This window comes from Euprymna scolopes, chromosome 42, assembly GCF_053919585.1.
Source record: "Euprymna scolopes isolate OS-2025 chromosome 42, ASM5391958v1, whole genome shotgun sequence".
NCBI lineage: Eukaryota > Metazoa > Mollusca > Cephalopoda > Sepiida > Sepiolidae > Euprymna > Euprymna scolopes.
In genome coordinates, this window is record NC_136523.1 from 65,644,530 (window position 1) to 65,664,652 (window position 20,123).

General features: G+C 33.3%; 1 protein-coding gene across 1 annotated transcript in view; it reads left to right on the plus strand.

The window, feature by feature from the left end:
* The window catches only part of LOC145267168 (mini-chromosome maintenance complex-binding protein-like), a 72,466-nt gene that overhangs the window by 16,650 nt on the left and 35,693 nt on the right, over nucleotides 1-20,123 (plus strand). Inside the window, exon 2 of the mRNA XM_080123220.1 lies at nucleotides 13,360-13,439. Coding sequence (XP_079979346.1) covers nucleotides 13,360-13,439 — 80 coding nt within the window. The remainder of the gene's footprint in view (nucleotides 1-13,359; nucleotides 13,440-20,123) is intronic.

Below are 20,123 nucleotides of genomic sequence, written 5' to 3' on the forward strand. Positions count from 1 at the left end.
AAAGGTGAGTGTTTAGTTGGTACACATCAGCAATTTGATCAAAATTCCCTCCATTTTCCTGATCTTCAGAAATTTAAATGTAAATTGACGTCTTGCTACCCAATTCCCCAATTAATCTGGCTCCTATCTCTAATGCTTTAAAATAAGTTAAAACAACAAAACTTTTCCAGGTGGGTAGAAGAGTAACTTATCTTGCCTTTTGATAACATTTGTTTTTGATCACTTTTTCATTTTATTGGCTATACTAGAAAATGCCTGAAAATTTCGACTGACAATACAAATAATGTTTTTGTCATAACAAAAAATGTTTTTATATAAATCATTTGAATTTATTCTTAAAACAAATTCATTTTCTTGATTATTAGAAACACAATAAATAAACAAACCTGATTTTGTAACTCGATGTATTGTTGCAATCTTCCTTTGTTAAATATTTAACAAAAAAAAAAAAAAATGAGCATAATGTGTTTCTGAAAATAAGACCCACTTGATATATGTGCGCATGCGCGTGTTTAACAAAGTTTGCATATGATTTTTTTATCCAATGTTGCTCGTAACAACAGATTTAAATTCGCCATATGTTAGAGAAGAGACAATGGCTGCTGTCAACAGCTTGTTGCAACTATGAATCACAATTGTTGCAACTGTGAATCACAATTGTGAAAAACTCAAATGCTTTCTACAATTGTGATTCAATGCCTTTCACAATTATGGTTTTAATTCACCTTTTATCTCTCCATTAAAAACTAAAATAAATGATTTACATAAACCTTTCTACAATAGAGTAAGAATAATTTGTATTGTTGGTCACCATATATTTTAGGGAACCTGTGTTGTCTGGTTAGACGTTTAAAAAAAAATTATAAAAATTTATATCTAGTGTGTTGACTATCAAATTTTGATTTGTTTTGCTTCTGTATTGTTGGCAATTCTGATGTTTTTTTTTTTTTTTTTTTTTTCTGAAAGCCGCCTTATTTAGCCTGGTGCTACCAGATCAAACTGTCTGAAGATACTAGCTCCTTTACCTAAAATGCATCAAACATTGATGTTATTGATTTTTTTTTCCTCTCACTTTGCAAAACTCAATCATGTTCTATTAGGGCAAAAACAAGAACGACAATTTTCCTCTACAAAACAACCAAACTAAACACCATAAATAAATATTTGAAGATATAAAGGACTTGAAGCATAACTTTGACTAAAATTATGACATTCAGCATTAAATAACGCAAAAGTGTTAATATGCCATAGAACAAAACAAGCGAAGATTTTACAGTTCTGAATTTCAGATAAGGATTGATTATTCGTATCATTTGGTTTCTTATGACTACTGTTCTCTCACCTTGAGTGTCATTTTCACAACGTTTCAGTGGATGTAATCTCAGACCTTCATCTATATCTTGTTGAATTTGGGATTCTTTATGTCTAACTTGGGAATCTGTACAAAATTTCGAACATAATCTTTTATTTAATCCATAAGCCATGACTGAGTAAAGTAAATAATTCGCAGTTGTTTTCGGGTCGTCCGCACTAAAGATAGGGTACTTGATGAAATTCAGTTGCAAAAGTTACATTTGTGTGTGGTAAGAGAACTCCAGCAAAATGCTCAATTATTAATAAAAATTTTAAAAATGAGAGCATTTATTAGAGAAGATCAGGACAACATAAGTATCATCTATTTCAATGTAGGTCCCCTTTGTTTAGATTTTATCTTTATATTATATATATATATATATATATATATAAGTGAACGTGTCTGTCTGTGTACATTTCCCTACGCAATAACTCTGTCAATTTTTAGTCTATAGACTCGAAATTTGAAATACCGGGTACTGAGATTTGGGAAAATCAATGTGACGGGTGTCAGCCAGAAATTTGGCTGTTAAGGGGTCAAATTTCAACGATTTGACCTTTAAGAACTCTACCAAACTCCTCCGCCAATTTTGGGTCTAGACACTTGAAATTTTAGATATAGGTTCCTTGAACCTGGATCTAACTTAATAAAGTGATTTGAGCCCGAAACTATAAATTTTAAGGGGTCATAATAGGGGTCAAAGTTTTAAAAAATTAACCATTTTTTTTTTTTTTTTTTTGCTTTTTTTTGCACAGCATACACCTCCAAACACCCGGGCACCCCTGCTAGTATATATATATATCCAAATACATAGCTTCTCAAGTAGTAGAGCACTCTTATAAGAATATATTTCATTGCCTGAAAAAATAAACATGGAAAAAGTTAACCTAGAAGCATCACTTAAACATCCCAACACCTAGCCTGCATGAATACATGATTACATTAATAAAATAAAAAAAAATTGAACGAATACATCGAAAGCAATGGCGAGCACACTTCTTCATTAATAAACAATAACACTTAGATATAATGGATTCAAAAGCCTAAAAAAACAAAACCAGTAGAACTTCAAAGATGACTTAAGTGTATTTAGATATAATTTCCAAAAAACACCTAAACAACATCATTAGAAATATAAACAATGCTAGCAACATTTTCGTAAAAAGCGGATGAAACTAGAAATTTTTGTCAAATAAACAAGATTATAACATTAATCACAGAAAACTAGTAATGCTCACCAACCATGAAAACACTTTGGATATTTCAAGATTATAAGGTAGGTCTACTAAAATAGTCATATTTCAAGATTATAAGGTAGGTCTACTAAAATAGTCATATTTCAGAAATCAAAGCACTTAAGTTCTCAAAATACCGCCATTTTGTTTGGAAAATCCTTTCACATGCTTTAATCTCCTATATAATATTTTGATTGCAGAAATTCCCCTCTGGACCAAAGTACCGTAGGTTTCTAACAATAGATGCCACATACAAATTTATTATGTCTGGACTATTAGCCACTATCTTAAGTAACTTTAGAATGCCATTTTAGACACATTTATCGTTATAATAACATTATATTCTAGGAGCAACATTATCACAATCGCAACCACCTTTAGAGGAAGAAGTTCCTATTTTTTTCCTCTAAATAACGAGTACTTCTACCACTCCAGTCATCACTGGGAGGTATTCTGCACTTGGGACAGATATGGGGTTTCACCCTTCGTAACTGGATCATAAACTCATTTCCATAACATGATCTTTTCCTTTTCCGTTACAAAAAATAATAATGTCTCCCAGAATAATTCTGCTCCTTCTGATTGAATAATCCCTGGCCATTCTTATATTCCGGAATAACAGGATTAGCATGCTATACGGACGTTAGTGTACCATTCAAACATGGCGTCTCAATGATACTTACTTTTTCCTATGAGTAAATTGCTCACTCGCTTAATTTGTACCTTTATTTCAGTAATTAATTATATTTTTATAAAGAACAATGTTTTATGTTTTTTTTTTTTTTTTTGTAATTCAATTATATATACTTTATTTAAACCTGTGTAATTTACTGAATTCTCTCTCTGTATATATTCCCCACTATTTCTCTCTGTATATATATCTCTTTTCCTCTTTCTCACTTCGAAGAATATTTTTTCTCTCTCGCTTGTTCACCTAACAATTTACGATTTTTGTAAACAAATTTTTTAGCTTTTCTAAAAACAAAAAAGTCTTCTGTTGAGCAAGAAAAAAAAAATTTAATGAATAAAAAAAAAATAAAAACCATATTTACATCTAACATTTTACAGTTAAAAATAAAACATTCATCTTTCCTTAAAAAAAAAAAATAAATTGTTGATAAATAACTTACAAAATAAAAAAAATATTGGAAAAAAAAAAAAAGAAAAACATTTATATTCAGTCACTATATGGTAGATTTTTGTTATTTTTATTTAGTGTATTTCTAAAATTTTTTTTTTTTTTTTCAGCCAGTTTGTTTTGAAATTAGTCTGCGTCTCTTACTGCGCTTGGCCTAATGCTGGTTCGCCCGATCCCAATTGACGGGATATCCTGAGAATCCAGATCAAATTCTGCAAGATTACTTGTTTAGATATTTTCCATTTTTTTGCTTCCATACCTAAATTGAAAGACCTGCACGCGTGTTTACAAGTTAGGGTCTGGTTTTAGTCACAATTACCGATGTATTTTTTTTTTTTCATGGATTACCAATGCTACAGTTTTAACGTAAATTTCATTACACAGGAAATTTAATTTTTATTTAAATTTTTTTATCTGATTCTCAAGATTGCGCACAAGTTTTTTTGTTTTTTTGGGGGGATGGGGGGTAAATTAGGCCCACCTGCACAATTTTCTTTAAAATTACTACTTTTCTAGGTTTTCGACTATGTTGATCAAGAAAATCTCTTTCAAATTTTGTAGGGACAAATACTGATATATATATATATATATGTATATATATATATATAGAGAGAGAGAGATGCACTATAATTCACTGGCTACTGGGTTTGTACGCATGCGTGATAAACAAATCTACTTCTCTCCTACCGATATTGCTAACCTGGAATTTTTTGCATTTGCAAGTGGGTATGCTGATAAAAAGAGGGTTGTCTACTACGAAAGCCGTTTTTTACATGGGGATGTCTGCTACGAAAGCCGTTCTTTACATGGGGATGTCTATTCCGAAAACCGTTCTTAACATGACAATCAATACTCAAAGAAGTGAAGTGAAAAAAGTTGTAATTGTTTTGTTTTACATGTTAGAAAAAGATGGCATAAAGATAGAATTTACTTTAATACTATTGGTGGAAGAGTTAAAAAGAGGAGGAAGACTTTAACAACAAACGTAAACAGCTAAGACTGCTACCACTGATTTCGATCACTGAACCGTCCATATTCAGTGAGGATTCCTTAATCTCTAAAACTTTTGTTTTTACTTTTGTGCGAGATAGGCCTGTGGTAGAAGTTTAGTCTTTTTTTCATGGGGTCTTGATTTTAAATCTCGCTAGATTCAGCCGCTCTGATGAATCGTAGACGACGAAACAAGTGTCAGTGAATAATTATATTTTAAACGATACACACACACACACACACATATATATATATATATATATATATATATATATATATATATATATATATATATATATATATATATATATATAGGACAACAATAGTATGAAATGAAGCCACAAAACTATATATTGGTAGATATAGAATGGATCATTCATTGAATAATGGAATAAAAGCAAAATTTGGGGGATAGAAGGGACTCTTTATGCCAGGGCATTTCGAAGCCTAATGCTTCTCATAAGAAGAGTAGAGAAGGTGCTAGGTAGCATAGAGGAAATGCGGCATCTAGCATAGGGTTCATTAGGGGCGAAAAAGATTAAGAGGAATTATAGAATGTTGGGGGAAGCTTTATTGAATTCTAAATAAATAAAGAAGCTTGTTATAATATGATATATAAAATTGTATATGGTCTTTAACATAGTGTTGAGTTTAAGGGGTATATGTTTTAGGGTCTGTGGGTGTCTATTATCTATGGAGTGGTATTTTTGATAGGTACAACCTAAACGGCAAATAGCGGCTATAAAATCGCCTATAGTTTTTTTTTTTGGGGGGGGGGGGGCTTTCAAAATACCCTCATCTTTTATTTATATTGTGTGTGTTGTTACTTTGTGTATCTGTGTTTATATATATATATATGGATATCTGTATGTGTATACAGGGTAACCCAAAAAAAAACAAAAGCTAAATGGAGGCCATCTAGAACATATGCTGTAGAACGGAGTAAAAAAGGTCAAAGACCCTAGTGTTTTGATGTGATGTTATAAATAATAAACTGTTATGACCAAAGTTTCATTTCATTCGACTAAACACTAAGAAACGGGGCCTAATTGGAGTTGGTGTCCGTTTTTTTTTTTTTTTTTTTTTTTTTTGGGGTCACCCTGTGTGTGTGTGTATATATATATATATATATATATATATATATACTTTTATTTTATTTTTTCACGGGACTCCTCACTTTCCCTGTTATTCTAACCCCCCCCCATTTGTCTGTATCCCTTGCCTTTACACATCCCCTAGTAATTATTATTAACATTATTATTAGTAGTAGTAGCAGTAGAAGTGGTGGTGTAGGAAGAGGTAGTTGTAGTAGTATTGTTATCACTATTATTGTTTTGTTTTTACCACTATAATTATTATATTTCATCATTGTCCTGTTATTATCATTATCCCCGTCAATGCTGCCATAACCGTTACCATTATCTTCATTTTCATTGTTATTACCATTAACATTACTTTCATCACAGCTATTAGTAACATTATTTTAATTTTATTTTTATTACTATTACTATATTTATCTTTATTATCATTCTCGTCACTATAATTACCCTACTATTACACTTTTATAAGTAGTAAATGTCTCCGTACTCTTCCACCTTGCCAACTATATGTATCCTTAAACCTTTTTCATCAAGTTAAAAGCGCCCATAGACATTGCCATCCTATCCTCCGACTGCCCCCTTATTTTATAGCCGCTATTTGCTGTTTAGGTTGTACCTATCAAAAATATGACTCCATAGATAAGACACCCCACAGACCGTTAAAATAAATTACCACGCAGCCACAATATACCCCCAATTTAACCCTAAAACATATACCCCTTAAACTCAACACTATGTTAAAGACCATATACAATTTTATATATCATTATAACAAGCTTCTCCTTTATTTAGAATTCAATAAAGCTTCCCCCTACATTCTATAATTCCTTTTAATCTTTTTCGCCCCTAATGAACCCTATGCTAGACGCCGCATTTCCTCCATGCTACCTAGCACCTTCTCTACTCTTCTTATGAGAAGCATTAGGCTTCGAAGTGCCCTGGCATAAAGAGTCCCTTCTATCCCCAAAATTTTGCCTGTATTCCATTATTCAATAAATGATCCATTCTATATCTACCAATATATAGTTTTGTGTCTCCATTTCATACTCTTGTTGTCCTACTGTATAAGCTCCAATAATTATTGTTGAGCTTGGCATTATCCAGATAAGTCTCCTCTTGTGGATCTGAACTCTCTCTATTCCTCTTATGCATTAAGCTATATATATATATATATATATATATATATATATATATATATATATAAATCCGTAATCCTGTCTGTTTGTTTGTTCACAATTTGATTAATATATACAAAAACTTCCTGCTGAAAACGGTTATCTATATAAATTTTATTTACTATAAGATTTTCTATATAAATAAATAGCATCACGATCAATATATATATACACTATATTGAAGGCAATGTACATAATAGAACTAATCTAATTTGCATATAATATTAAAGAAAATCTTTTTAAATAATTCGCACAATTAAAATTACTGATTATAGTAATGTAATTGATGTAATCGTTCTATTTAAGAGTATTATTTAAAGTTAATTTATTTAAATTATTTTAATTCAAGTTATTTTGTACTATTTGCTAAACTGGCACATTTTAAGTAATTTTCACTGATATTTCACTTCCGGTTATGAACGGATATAGTTTTTAACCAAATCGAGAGATATGGTGATAAAATGATTTGTTTTAATTATTTATTTTCTATAAATGTAAAAGTTACAAATATTGATAAAAAAAAATAAATAATTAGGCTAAGGATGATTTTATTTTTCGACGAAATATTTTAAATCGTTAGCCCTCTATTAAAGTCTCGGCTATAAATGTTGATTCATTGTAAGGTGTGAGCACGTTTACCAAAAGGTTAAAATTTATTTCCTACGGACGATTTTAAAATCATTTTTCAACTATTCACTTGACTGTCTGAATTTTATTATCGTTTCCATAATACTTTGAAAAAGAAACAAGGTAAAGTAATGCTTTTTATATCAGATATATTCCTACGCGTTTTTATTTTTTTTTTTTCACTTTTTTTTCTTCGATTTTCTTTTGAGAAAGATCTTATGCTTTCCTGTCTGGGTAATTGATTTAGTTGATAATATATATTTGTGTGGGGGAGTTTCGACGTAATTATGTTTTTTTTTTTTTTCGGGGGGGGGGGGTGTCACTTTATGTCTCAGCGTCACTCAAAGAAAAATAATTGCAGAAGTACAAAAATGCGGGTGTTTTTATCTGTTTAGTACTTCTGCAGTTTACGAACCGTGCTATTTTTTAGATATGATTTACAAGTGTAATTCAATTTTTGCCGTATCTTTTGTTTCTTAAATTTTTATGTGAAAGTCCTTCCTTTATTAAAAATGGGGTACTTTTTATATACACAACCAAGCATAGTTTATCCACAAAAATCCTAATTTACATTTTTGGGAGCAACACAAACTGAAAACGGACCTGTACAGTTTTTTTTTTTTCTACGTAATGTAGAACTTTTGTTTAGATTTTTACCAGTGGTACAAGAAATGTTGTTTACCCAGAAGTTTTGGTTTCGAACCTGTAATTACATAAATATTAAAAGAATGCCAATTAGTATTGTGTAATACAAATATATCCGTAGCAAAGCTCGGGTAAATCGGCTAGTGTATATATATATATATATATATGTATGTGTGTCATCCACATACAGTACTGTTTCGCTGTTTCATAGTTCATCAGTGCGGTTAGACAAGCAACTACCTCAAGCCAGGATCGAAACCCTATCGCCCAAACAAGTCGAAGCTTCTAACCGTTGCGCTATACGGCTGCTGCTATGTGGGCAGTGAATTAACAGTGTTTTTGACATTGTCCAAAGTACCTAAGCTCAATTATGTAATATGTATGTTTTTATTATTGCAACCTCAGGATGTATTTAAATCATTACCAGTTATTTCTATAGACGGTACAAACAACTTATCTAGCCATGTCATCGGATGATTTAAGCCAAAAATGAATAACAAGAAAAGATTTTTCATTTCATATGAGTTTTAAAACCAAGATTTGGAGTAATGGATAGAGAGAGAATTTTTTCTTTGATATATTTTTTTTTTTTCTGAACAGGCAAACTTTGTACAAATTATTTCAAATTCATTGTTATGCCATACATATATCTTAGAACAGAGAGACTTATTGAGTTTAAAAAAATTTCTTTTGGAATGATAGTTTGAAGTTTCTTCTATAGTAACCATTTTAGCAGCAACAACAACAACAAACAGTGTGGATGAGAGATCCTTAGACAGCAGAGGCACAGCAATGAGCAACATGGATGAGCAATCATTTTGGTTGTAGAGATTAATATTAACTGGAATTGTCTGGTTGGAGAAACTTTGAGTTTTATTAGATTCAGTGACTGTGAGGGGTTAGTTTAAGGTTGCAATGCGTATCCGAGCTCGGGTATATAATCTAAAAACTCTGTAACTGGTAAAGTTCAAAACCTGCTACGTCATATCTGTGTCCAAGACTTTGTGACTGATTGGGGCAGCCCTTAGCGGTTGCTACCTCCAGACCAACTTATATTCTGTTTGGTGCTTGTGACCCCACAGCAGGTCATAATTGTATTTAGCTTTACATTAAATTTATACACACAACTAATCCACCGCTCTAAATTTGGAAATTAAAAAAAATTTTCAATGTATAATCGCTTAAAAGAAAAAAGAAGAATCTTATTTTGGGGAGATTGGAATTTAGCCGATGGTACTCATCTACAAATTTATCAACAATTATTTGAATATTACCTGTACCCAGCCACATGTTGCTGTGGCTTAGTTTGTGTAAATAGAACCACCCTACACACACACACCAACAAAAAAAGACAAAGTTCATGTTTTATTTAAGAAGGAAGTAGTATGGCAAACTTTTTTCATTCTAGAAAAATATCTGTAATTTTATTGATTACAGAAAATGCATTTATTTGTGGACTGTTATCTTCATCTCCTATAGTTGTTGTTTCATGACAATCTGTGAAGGCGGAATAAAAAGTATGTAGATTAATTTTTTTTTTTACACTTTTGTGATAACAATTTAACATAGCGAGCCGCATGGTAAAACAAACATAGAAACATACAAGAGAAATAATAATTGGAGTGAGGGAAGGAGGCTCGGGAAGAATATATACAGAGGGGGAGGAAATAAAAACTGTTGTAGATGGTGTTGACACTATAAAATGTGTGTGTTTTTTTTCCGGCATAAGAAGAAATGTATAAAGTGGTCAAATGTTTTTTATTTCCGCAAAAATAAAAAAAATGTAAAACGTGAGTGATACAAGAAATAAAAACTGTTGACACCATAAAAAGAAATGTGCAAAGCAAGCGAGTGAGAGAGAAAATAAAAGCTGTTGTAGATATTGTTGATGCAAGAGGGAGAGAGAGGAAATAAAAACTGGTGTAGATATTGATGATGCTGTAAAATGTAAGAAAATAAACGCAGCAATTTACTCAGAGGGCAGAAGTAGGTATCATTGTAATACCATATTTGAATGGTATATTAGCGTTTGTTTAGCATGCGAATACTGTTAATCTGGAATATAGGAGCTCAGCCAATCAGAATGAGTGGAATTAGTCTGGAGAGACTTTATTATTTTTGAATCGGAAAAGGGAAAGATAATGTGATGTCTATGAATTTATGATTCAGTTATAAAGGGTGCAAGCACAATATATGTATAATGTGTATATTTTCTCCCAGTTTTGACTGGGGGCAGTAGGACTTGATATTTAGAAGGGAAAATAGGAACTACTTCCTCTAAAGATGGTTGCGATTGTAATGGTGTTGCTCCTAGGATGTAATGTAGGATTTTATTATAACTATTAAATGTCTAGCATGGCGTGATAAAGTTCCATAAGATAGTGGCTAATAGTCTAGACATAATAAATTTGTATGTGGCATCTGCTGTTGCAAACCTACGGTACTTTGGTCCAGAGGGGAATTTCTGCAATCAAAATATATATGGAGATAGGAGATAACATTTGAAAATATTCTTTAAAGTTCTCTAGTATGCTTTAAATATATGAAAACAGTAGAAAATGTATTTTGTGCAAATGTTTTTATCTAAAACATTTTTTATTTCCTCCAAAAAAATAAAAAGACTGATTTCAACTTAAAAGGAAACATCTTTACTTCATCAGTGTTAAGAAATACAAAACTAATAAAAAAAAAAAAAAAGGATAAATGTTTGGAAGCTAACATCTTGAATATACCTATTTTTACGTTATATAGCAATAATAAGGAACATTTTTCATGAAAAACTTGGCTATAAATATTTTTAGAATCTGATAACAGTGTTACTTCTCTTGTGTTTACATTCTATGTTTAAAACAAATATGGCTGACCATTGTGTCACATATGAAAATACATGTTTTATGTAATAATGCAGTAATGTTTACCTAATTGTGACATGGCAATTAAATCGATAACATTGCTTTTAGTTGAAATTGACATAAAAATTAAGTAGATAGAATTAGTTTGTAATGGAAATTTATTTTTTCGATTTTTTACAAAAAAGCATTATCTGTTCAATGACAAAAACCTCTTTGAAGTAGCAGCGATAGTAGTAGTGCAAGGATAATCCTCAGGATTGTTTTAGGATATTTGCACAAAGCTGCAAAAGATAATGGTTGACTAAGGTCCATTTTGGCAAACTATTCTTTCATTTGGATGTACTTGGTTTCTCCCTTATGTATCAATCTCTAAAAAGTGACAGGCTTTCAGAACAACTGTTTCTGATTGGTTGAAGTCAGATATCGATAACCAATCAAACTTGAGTATTTTGTTTTTTTTCTGCTACTTTTGTTGTTGTTCCTACTGGTATCCGAAATCTTCATAATACTGGATGAGATCTTGTCAAAGATTGTGCAAAAATCACAAAACACACCCTCTCCTCCAAGATGATATCAAGACAATACTACTCCCCTGAATTGAAAAATAGTTCATCAGTCTGAAATAGTAAAATGAATTGAGCATTAAAAGTTGTAAAATTCATAGAAAAATTAATAAAATAAATATTATTTAACTTCACACATAAGCGTTGTCTTAAAGACAATTGCTTCCCAAAACCTTGGAAAACCTCATCAGTATGCCCCGTATTTAAGAATTCAGGTGATTGATCATCTCCCTCAGTGCAGATCAATAAGTCTCCTGTGCATCATGAGTAATTACTGGAACTTGTGTTAAATAGAGAATTAGTCCACCACCTCAGCAGAAATAACCTTCTTAGTGACATGCAATATGGTTTTCATTCTACTAGATCTACAGCAGATGTGCTAATGGTTATATCTCGTAGGATTAGTGAATCACTTCGCAAGATCTCCAGCTACAGTATATCTAAAAATGTCTTCTCAATTATTAAATCATCTTTCTCTGATAAGTTCATAAGAGTAGTGGTTGATGGGCAAAAATTAGAAGCTTACAGTATTAATGATGAGGTCTTTCAAGGGCCCATCCTGGTCTACATCACTGATCTCCCAAATCATATCCTAGGATCATTCGTAGACATTTATGCAATCTATGGCAACACATCAAAGACTGTAAACAACCAAGTTCTCTCTGAATCTCTCTCCTCTGATCTTGAGTACATAGTACAATAAGGAAAGAGGTGGTGGGTTACTTTTAATGCATCTAAAAACAAGCTTCTATCTTTACATCATCAATGCTCTGATCCTCATCTGGCATCAATTGGGGATGGGTCTAGGGGAGGCTCCATGTTTTGACAAGCTTTTGGGCTTGACCTTCACATCTGATCTGAAATGGAACACGTACATCAAATTTGTTGCCAAGTTTGCTGGAAAAATAGTGGAATCCTACCACTCTTAGATATCTCACTGCTGATGCAATTGTCTATCGATCTAAACGCCAAGTATGTCCAAGGAGCTGCTAGAAAGACTTTATCCTGTCTTGATAGAGTTCAAAATAGACTTTGTAGTGGGGATGCTCTTTTCTCTTCCCTACAACCTCTTTTCCACAGAAAAGATGTTGCAAGCCTGTCTCTGCTTTATCTTTATTTTCATGGCAAGTGCTCATCTTAGCTCCCCCTATGGTCCCCCATCGCCAAACTTTCACAGAAAACACTTGTCTATCTGAAACCACTGTCAATAATTTCCCCCACTCTGTATCTGTGCTCAAACTTCAACGTAGATTCCATGAAAAAAACTTATTTCTTAGAACTGCACCCCTGTGGAACTCTCTTCCGTTTGCCTGTTTTCCAGCTGACTACAATTTGGTAGTCTTCAAGTCCAATATAAATAAATTCTTGATGAACCGTTCCCTTATCCAATTTACCAAATTTCCACTGCTAACGATTATTATATTATCTTATTGACTGCTTTACACTCAATAACCCTTATCCTCAAGGGGCCTCCGAGCCTTAATAAGTGGTGACTCCTATGTAAAAAAAATAAATAAAATAAAAAAAATACATACTAAATATAAGTGAGAAAGAGTCTTTTTATTAAAATATATTAATTAATATTAATTGCTTTAAAATTTTTAATATGACCAATAGTATAAAGTGTATTGGTTTCTAAAACTAAGTATTTAACTAATTTATATTAAAATTGCTTTGCAGATCAACATGGGAAGCTTGATTTAACAACAGTTTCAGAATATTTCAAGAAGGAATTGGAAAAACCAAGCATAACCTCTCAAGTAAGTTTTTTTTTTTTTTTTTTTTTTTTACAAAGGCATCACCACATTATCAAGGCCCAGAGGCCACTCAAGGATAAGGGTTAAAGAGTGTACAGTAGAAGTTGGTCAATATAGTAATCATTAGTAATGAAAATTTGGTAAATTTAATAACTTATATGGAACGGCTCATCAAGAACTTATTTACTTTAGACTTGAACAAAACCATATTGTAGTCAGCCGGAAAGCAGGAAAACGGAAGACAATTCCACAGGCGTGCAGTTCTAAGAAAGAAGCTTTGTTCATGGAATCTACGTTTAGGTTTAGGCACAGATAAAGAGTGGGGGAAATTATTGATAGTGTTTACAGCTAGACGAGTGTTTCTTGTGAAAGTTTGGCGAGGGGGGACCATAGATTGAAGCTCAGTTGAACACTTTCCATGAAAATAACGATACATCAGAGACAAACTCGCAACATCTCTTCTGTGAGATAGAGGTTGCAAGGAGGAGAAAAGGACATCTCCTACGAGGCTACGAAGTCTATTTTGAACTCTATCAGGTCAGTACTTTTTGACGGACCGTCTTTTTAAAAATCTACCAAAAATCAGGTAATTATCCGATCAATACGAAATTTTCAGCGATTATTAGGAGAAGAATGAACTTTATAACAGTGTACTTATTTTTCATAAACGATATTTATATATATATATATTTTTTTGCTTACAAAATCCCCCCTTGTTTTGAAGTGGGAACAAATATGCTTAAAATAATCATCTGAAACTGAACAAAACATATTGTGTTGTTGTAAGGGACAGAATTATAGATTAAAAAAAAAAAAAAAAAAAAATTGTTTGCATACCTTATTTTGACGTCTGAATATCAGAACTTCGATTGTGTTTAATTATCCCGCTTTTGAGTTTTGAAGTGTGAAATTCGGTGAATATGTTAAGTAAAATAATTAATTTAAGTTAAGCAAAACAAAAAAATTTTTTTTTAATATTTATACGAAAAAAGCCATTTTAAAATTTTTGATAAATAAATTAACAATTTTTTTTTAGCGAGCCGAATAATGCATGACCATTATTAAACAGGGCATGCTTTGAATAATAGACACAAAAAAAAAACTTGATTTTGCAGCCATTTTTGGCGGTGCCTACATAAATTACATTTCTATAATTGACTGTTAGCATTGGAGCACAGACATTATTGTGAGTGTAAAAGATTGTTTTGTTTTATCTTTTACTTTTTTTTTTTTAAAGTAATTTGAAGGATGAAAGGTTGACATAGAAATGAAAAGGGAGCAGCAAATGTTTGTGTCTTTATTGGTGAGAGATGGATAAAGTGATTGAAGTTAAACATGTAAGTGAGCGAATCCTGCTGATGAAGTTGATGGTTGATGATAAAATTTTCACAACTCGTATCTATTTATGCACAAGAATGTGACTTATGTAAAACATGAGTTTCATGGCAAACTTATTACAGTAACTAGTAAGGTTGATGAGAAGGAAATATTTGCTTTTGTAGATTTGAATGATCATGTTGGAAAGACTTATAAAAAGTTAAATATCAAATGCAGCAGAAAGAACAGTTGGAAATAAATCGTACACCGCTATAACTATGCAATTCCTACGGCTATGTACCTAGAAAACTGAGCCATAAAACCTGACAAAAGTGATATGGAGCAAAGAGGAAGAAACAACCTTAGTAGAAGTTAGTATCATCAATGATGCTGGATTAAACAGAACTAAGATCACGAAAAGATGAAGAAATATCAAGTTTTTATGTAAAAAATAAAAATAAACTTAAGAATTCTATCATTCCAGTTATTGACTCGTTACTTTTTTCATTATTATTACTTGACTCCTGAAAAGTTATTGACTTGTTACTTTTTTTCATTATTATTACTTGATTCATGAAAAGTTATTGACTCGTTACTTTTTTCATTATTATTACTTGACTCATGAAAAGTTATTGACTTGTTACTTTTTTTCATTATTATTACTTGACTCCTGAAAAGTTATTGACTTGTTACTTTTTTTCATTATTATTACTTGACTCATGAAAAGTTATTGACTCGTTACTTTTTTCATTATTATTACTTGACTCCTGAAAAGTTATTGACTTGTTACTTTTTTTCATTATTATTACTTGATTCATGAAAAGTTATTGACTCGTTACTTTTTTCATTATTATTACTTGACTCATGAAAAGTTATTGACTTGTTACTTTTTTTCATTATTATTACTTGACTCCTGAAAAGTTATTGACTTGTTACTTTTTTTCATTATTATTACTTGACTCCTGAAAAGTTATTGACTTGTTACTTTTTTTCATTATTATTACTTGACTCCTGAAAAGTTATTGACTTGTTACTTTTTTTCATTATTATTACTTGATTCATGAAAAGTTATTGACTTGTTACTTTTTTTCATTATTATTACTTGACTCCTGAAAAGTTATTGACTTGTTACTTTTTTTCATTATTATTACTTGATTCATGAAAAGTTATTGACTTGTTACTTTTTTTCATTATTATTACTTGACTCCTGAAAAGTTATTGACTTGTTACTTTTTTTCATTATTATTACTTGACTCCTGAAAAGTTATTGACTTGTTACTTTTTTTCATTATTATTACTTGATTCATGAAAAGTTATTGACTTGTTACTTTTTTTCATTATTATTACTTGACTCCTGAAAAGTTATTGACTTGTTACTTTTTTTCATTATTATTACTTGACTCCTGAAAAGTTATTGACTTGTTACTTTTTTTCATTATTATTACTTGACTCCTGAAAAGTTATTGACTTGTTACTTTTTTTCATTATTATTACTTGATTCATGAAAAGTTATTGACTTGTTACTTTTTTTCATTATTATTACTTGACTCCTGAAAAGTTATTGACTTGTTACTTTTTTTCATTATTATTACTTGATTCATGAAAAGTTATTGACTTGTTACTTTTTTTCATTATTATTACTTGACTCCTGAAAAGTTATTGACTTGTTACTTTTTTTCATTATTATTACTTGACTCCTGAAAAGTTATTGACTTGTTACTTTTTTTCATTATTATTACTTGACTCCTGAAAAGTTATTGACTTGTTACTTTTTTTCATTATTATTACTTGATTCATGAAAAGTTATTGACTTGTTACTTTTTTTCATTATTATTACTTGACTCATGAAAAGTTATTGACTTGTTACTTTTTTTCATTATTATTACTTGACTCCTGAAAAGTTATTGACTTGTTACTTTTTTTCATTATTATTACTTGACTCCTGAAAAGTTATTGACTTGTTACTTTTTTTCATTATTATTACTTGATTCATGAAAAGTTATTGACTTGTTACTTTTTTTTCATTATTATTACTTGACTCATGAAAAGTTTTTTTTTTTTTTTTTTTTATTACATTTTCACCCCAAACAAGGCAAATTGCCACTTTGGTGTAGGGGGCTACTATCAGGGGCAACAACTACTGGGGTACTATGTAGGGATTTGGGCAGCAAGGTGTCGGTTCACGTTACACTTGAACTTCTGCACGTCAGTACTGTTGGGGAAGCAGGGACCTGGAATGGAATTCCAGAGTCTTGCGGTTCTGGGGAAGAAACTATTGGAGTAAAAAGATCTTTTACATCTAGGGACCTCTACAGTGTGGGGGTGGGATCTAGTAGCCTGTCGGGTTTGTCGAGGGTGCTCGCGTCGTGGGGGCACAAGTGATTGCAGTTCATCAGAGCATTCACCACTAAAATACTTGTAGAACAGGCAGAGGGATGCAACATTTCGTCGATGGGACAGAGGCTGAAGCTTAGATGCCAGTTCAGGGCCTATCAGATTTGCGACTCTCTTTTGAACCTTGTCAAGGAGCGAGAGACTAGTAGCAGATGCACCAGCCCAGATGTGGCAGCAATACTCCATACATGGGCGAATGGTGGCCTTATAGAGGTACAGGATACTTTCGGGTGTTAGTAGTTTTCTAGCACGGTAGAGAGAGCCTACCTTTCTTGCAGCGGCCCTGGCAATGCCTTCAATGTAATTGTTCCAACTCATGTTTCCTGTGAACGTTAGGCCAAGGAGTTTGAAAGATGGACTCTCAGATAAAGGGTCGTTGGCCATTGCTATTGGTGGTAGAGAGGGTTTCTTGTAATTATTGAATGAAACTAGTTTAGTCTTGGCAGCATTGAACGCGACCAACCACTTTTGTCCCCATTCCACTACAGATTGGAGGTCTACCTCTAGTGTTTCTGCCATTTCTTTAGAAATGTGTTCATTCGTCTTCCTGTCGTGTCTGCCATAGAGTGTAGTGTCATCAGCATATGTACCCATCTCAGAGGCAATGTTGTCGGGGAGGTCATTTATGAATATCAGGAACAATAGAGGTCCAAGGATAGAACCCTGGGGCACTCCCGCATTTATATCATATTGTTTAGATGTGCGACCGTCGAGGACTACCTGGATTTTTCTCTTATCTAAGAAGGATTTAATTATGTTAAGTATTCTACCAGTGATACCGTAAGATCTAATCTTCCTGAGGAGACCCTCATGCCACACCCTGTCAAAAGCCTTAGATATATCTAGAGCTACCGCTCTGCCTTCCCCCGCTTTGTCCAGTGATTGGTATATACGTTCAGAGATCACGGTGAGGATGTCTGCTGTGGAACGGGCTTGTCTAAATCCATATTGTTTGTCAGTCAGTAGTTTAGCATCTGTAAGATGATGGACTAGAGCATGGTTAATTATGGTCTCAAATATTTTGGCAAAAAGTGGGAGGAGGCTAATGGGGCGATAATTTGATGGGTCTGTCCTTTCGCCAGAATTCTTGAATACTGGTACAACAGAAGCAGTTTTCCAACAGCCCGGAAAGCAAGCTTCATTAAGACATTTGTTGTAGAGTTTGGAGAGAACTGGAGCTACTTCGGCTGAGCACTTTTTTAATAGCACAGCTGGGATAAGATCGGGTCCACATGCTTTTGAGGTGTCAAGGTTTTTTATGATAGCATGCACCTGAGCAGGGGTGGTTTTCAGATCGTCTAGTGTGGCGTCTGTCCGCATAGGAAAGTCAGGTAGGGGGTGGTTGGAAGGGTCCAGTGTGGAGTTTGAGGCAAACCGACTGGCAAGCATGTTAGCCTTGTCGGTTGCTGAGGAGACAACCTCGTGATTGTTGGTTAGTGGGGGAATTGTTGATTGCCCATTATTTACTACACTGTTGTAGATTTTCCAGAAGTCTCGAGTTCCTAGTTTTTGTGCTTCGATGCGCTTTTTAGTGGTTTCCGTAAATTCTCTCTTAGCTGTCGCTATTTCTTTCTTAACGTTATTTCTAGCTTCTATATACTTCAGTCTGTTTGAACTGGACTTATGTCGGTTAAACCTACGGTATGCATGCTGCTTTTGAGTAATGGCAGTTGCACAAGTCGACGTAAACCATTGGGGAGAGTGGGGCTTACTATAAAATTTCCGCATGGGAACATGCGCTTCGATTGCAGTTTTGAACCAGTCAGTGGTCTCGTTTGCACACTGTTCAGCAGGGAGAGAGAAAATATTTTTCCATGGAGCATCTCTAATTAGTTCCCTGATGGCTTCCCAGTCAGCCTTATTATAATATCTCGTTGTTTTGAGCACTGGCTCTTCAGTTTTGGGACTAGAGTTTAGGGCGATTTCAACCATTATCACTGCATGATCAGCGTTCCCGAGTGGGCTGTGGGCCTTCGCTATGCAGTCATCGGGAACTGTGGTCAAAAACAGATCTAGAAGTGATGCGTGTTGTTCTTCCTGGTCAGGGAAACGGGTTGGAAACGTAACAATTTGTGATAGGGAGTGAGATATAGCGAAGCTATGGGTTGTGCTGCCCGCTGCATCTGTGTGAGTAGAGAATCCAAGCCAGTTTTTGTGGTGGACATTAAAGTCACCAAACACATGTATTTGTGCGCTAGTGTCGAGGGACAGCGCCGTGTCTATGCTGTCAGATACTTTGTTTATTATGGAGCAGTCCTGAGTCGAGGGAGAGCGGTAGAGAAAATAATAGTAGCTAATACTGTGTTGCACGTTTAGTCTAAAGCACATAAAGGCTTGATCATCTGTTTCTAGGTTTGTTTCTCTAGTCAAGGGAAGGGTATTACGAATGTAAACTCCAAGTCCGTGCATATGTCTGTCAGAGTCCTTACGGCAGAGTGGGAGATATCCAGGCATGTTAAAGTGGTTAGAGGGAATGGAGGAGTGTAGGTTAGTCTCACTTAGTGCTAAGATATCCGGGGTATTTGTTAAGAGAAATGCTTCAACATCAGCTAAGTTAGTTCTAAGCCCACGGATATTTGTGAATGAGAGCCTCAAGGGAGGAGGCAAGTTGAATTTGTTTGTCCCTAATCCTGGTTTAAGCTTATTTTTAGATTGTACTGTCGTCATATTTTTTTTTTAAGAGTTTCGGTAAGGGGGAGCTAAACAAGAGGTTATGCGGAGCTTCAGACATGCATCACAAGTAGACCATCAGCTGACCTTTCTCCAATTAGGATTGTGGCCTCAGGAAAGCCCACCGGGGATGAGTGCAGGGTCCCTTTCCATGCGCGTCATGGCACTGCAAACAACCCGATATTATTCAACTGTTGATGGAGCAGCCGCTCTAAGCGCTACCAAAGAGTTAGGGCTCCTGTACTACCAGTCGGGAACAGCAGCCAGGAACTGTCAATCCGGTACCCTCAACCCTTTAGAAGAAGG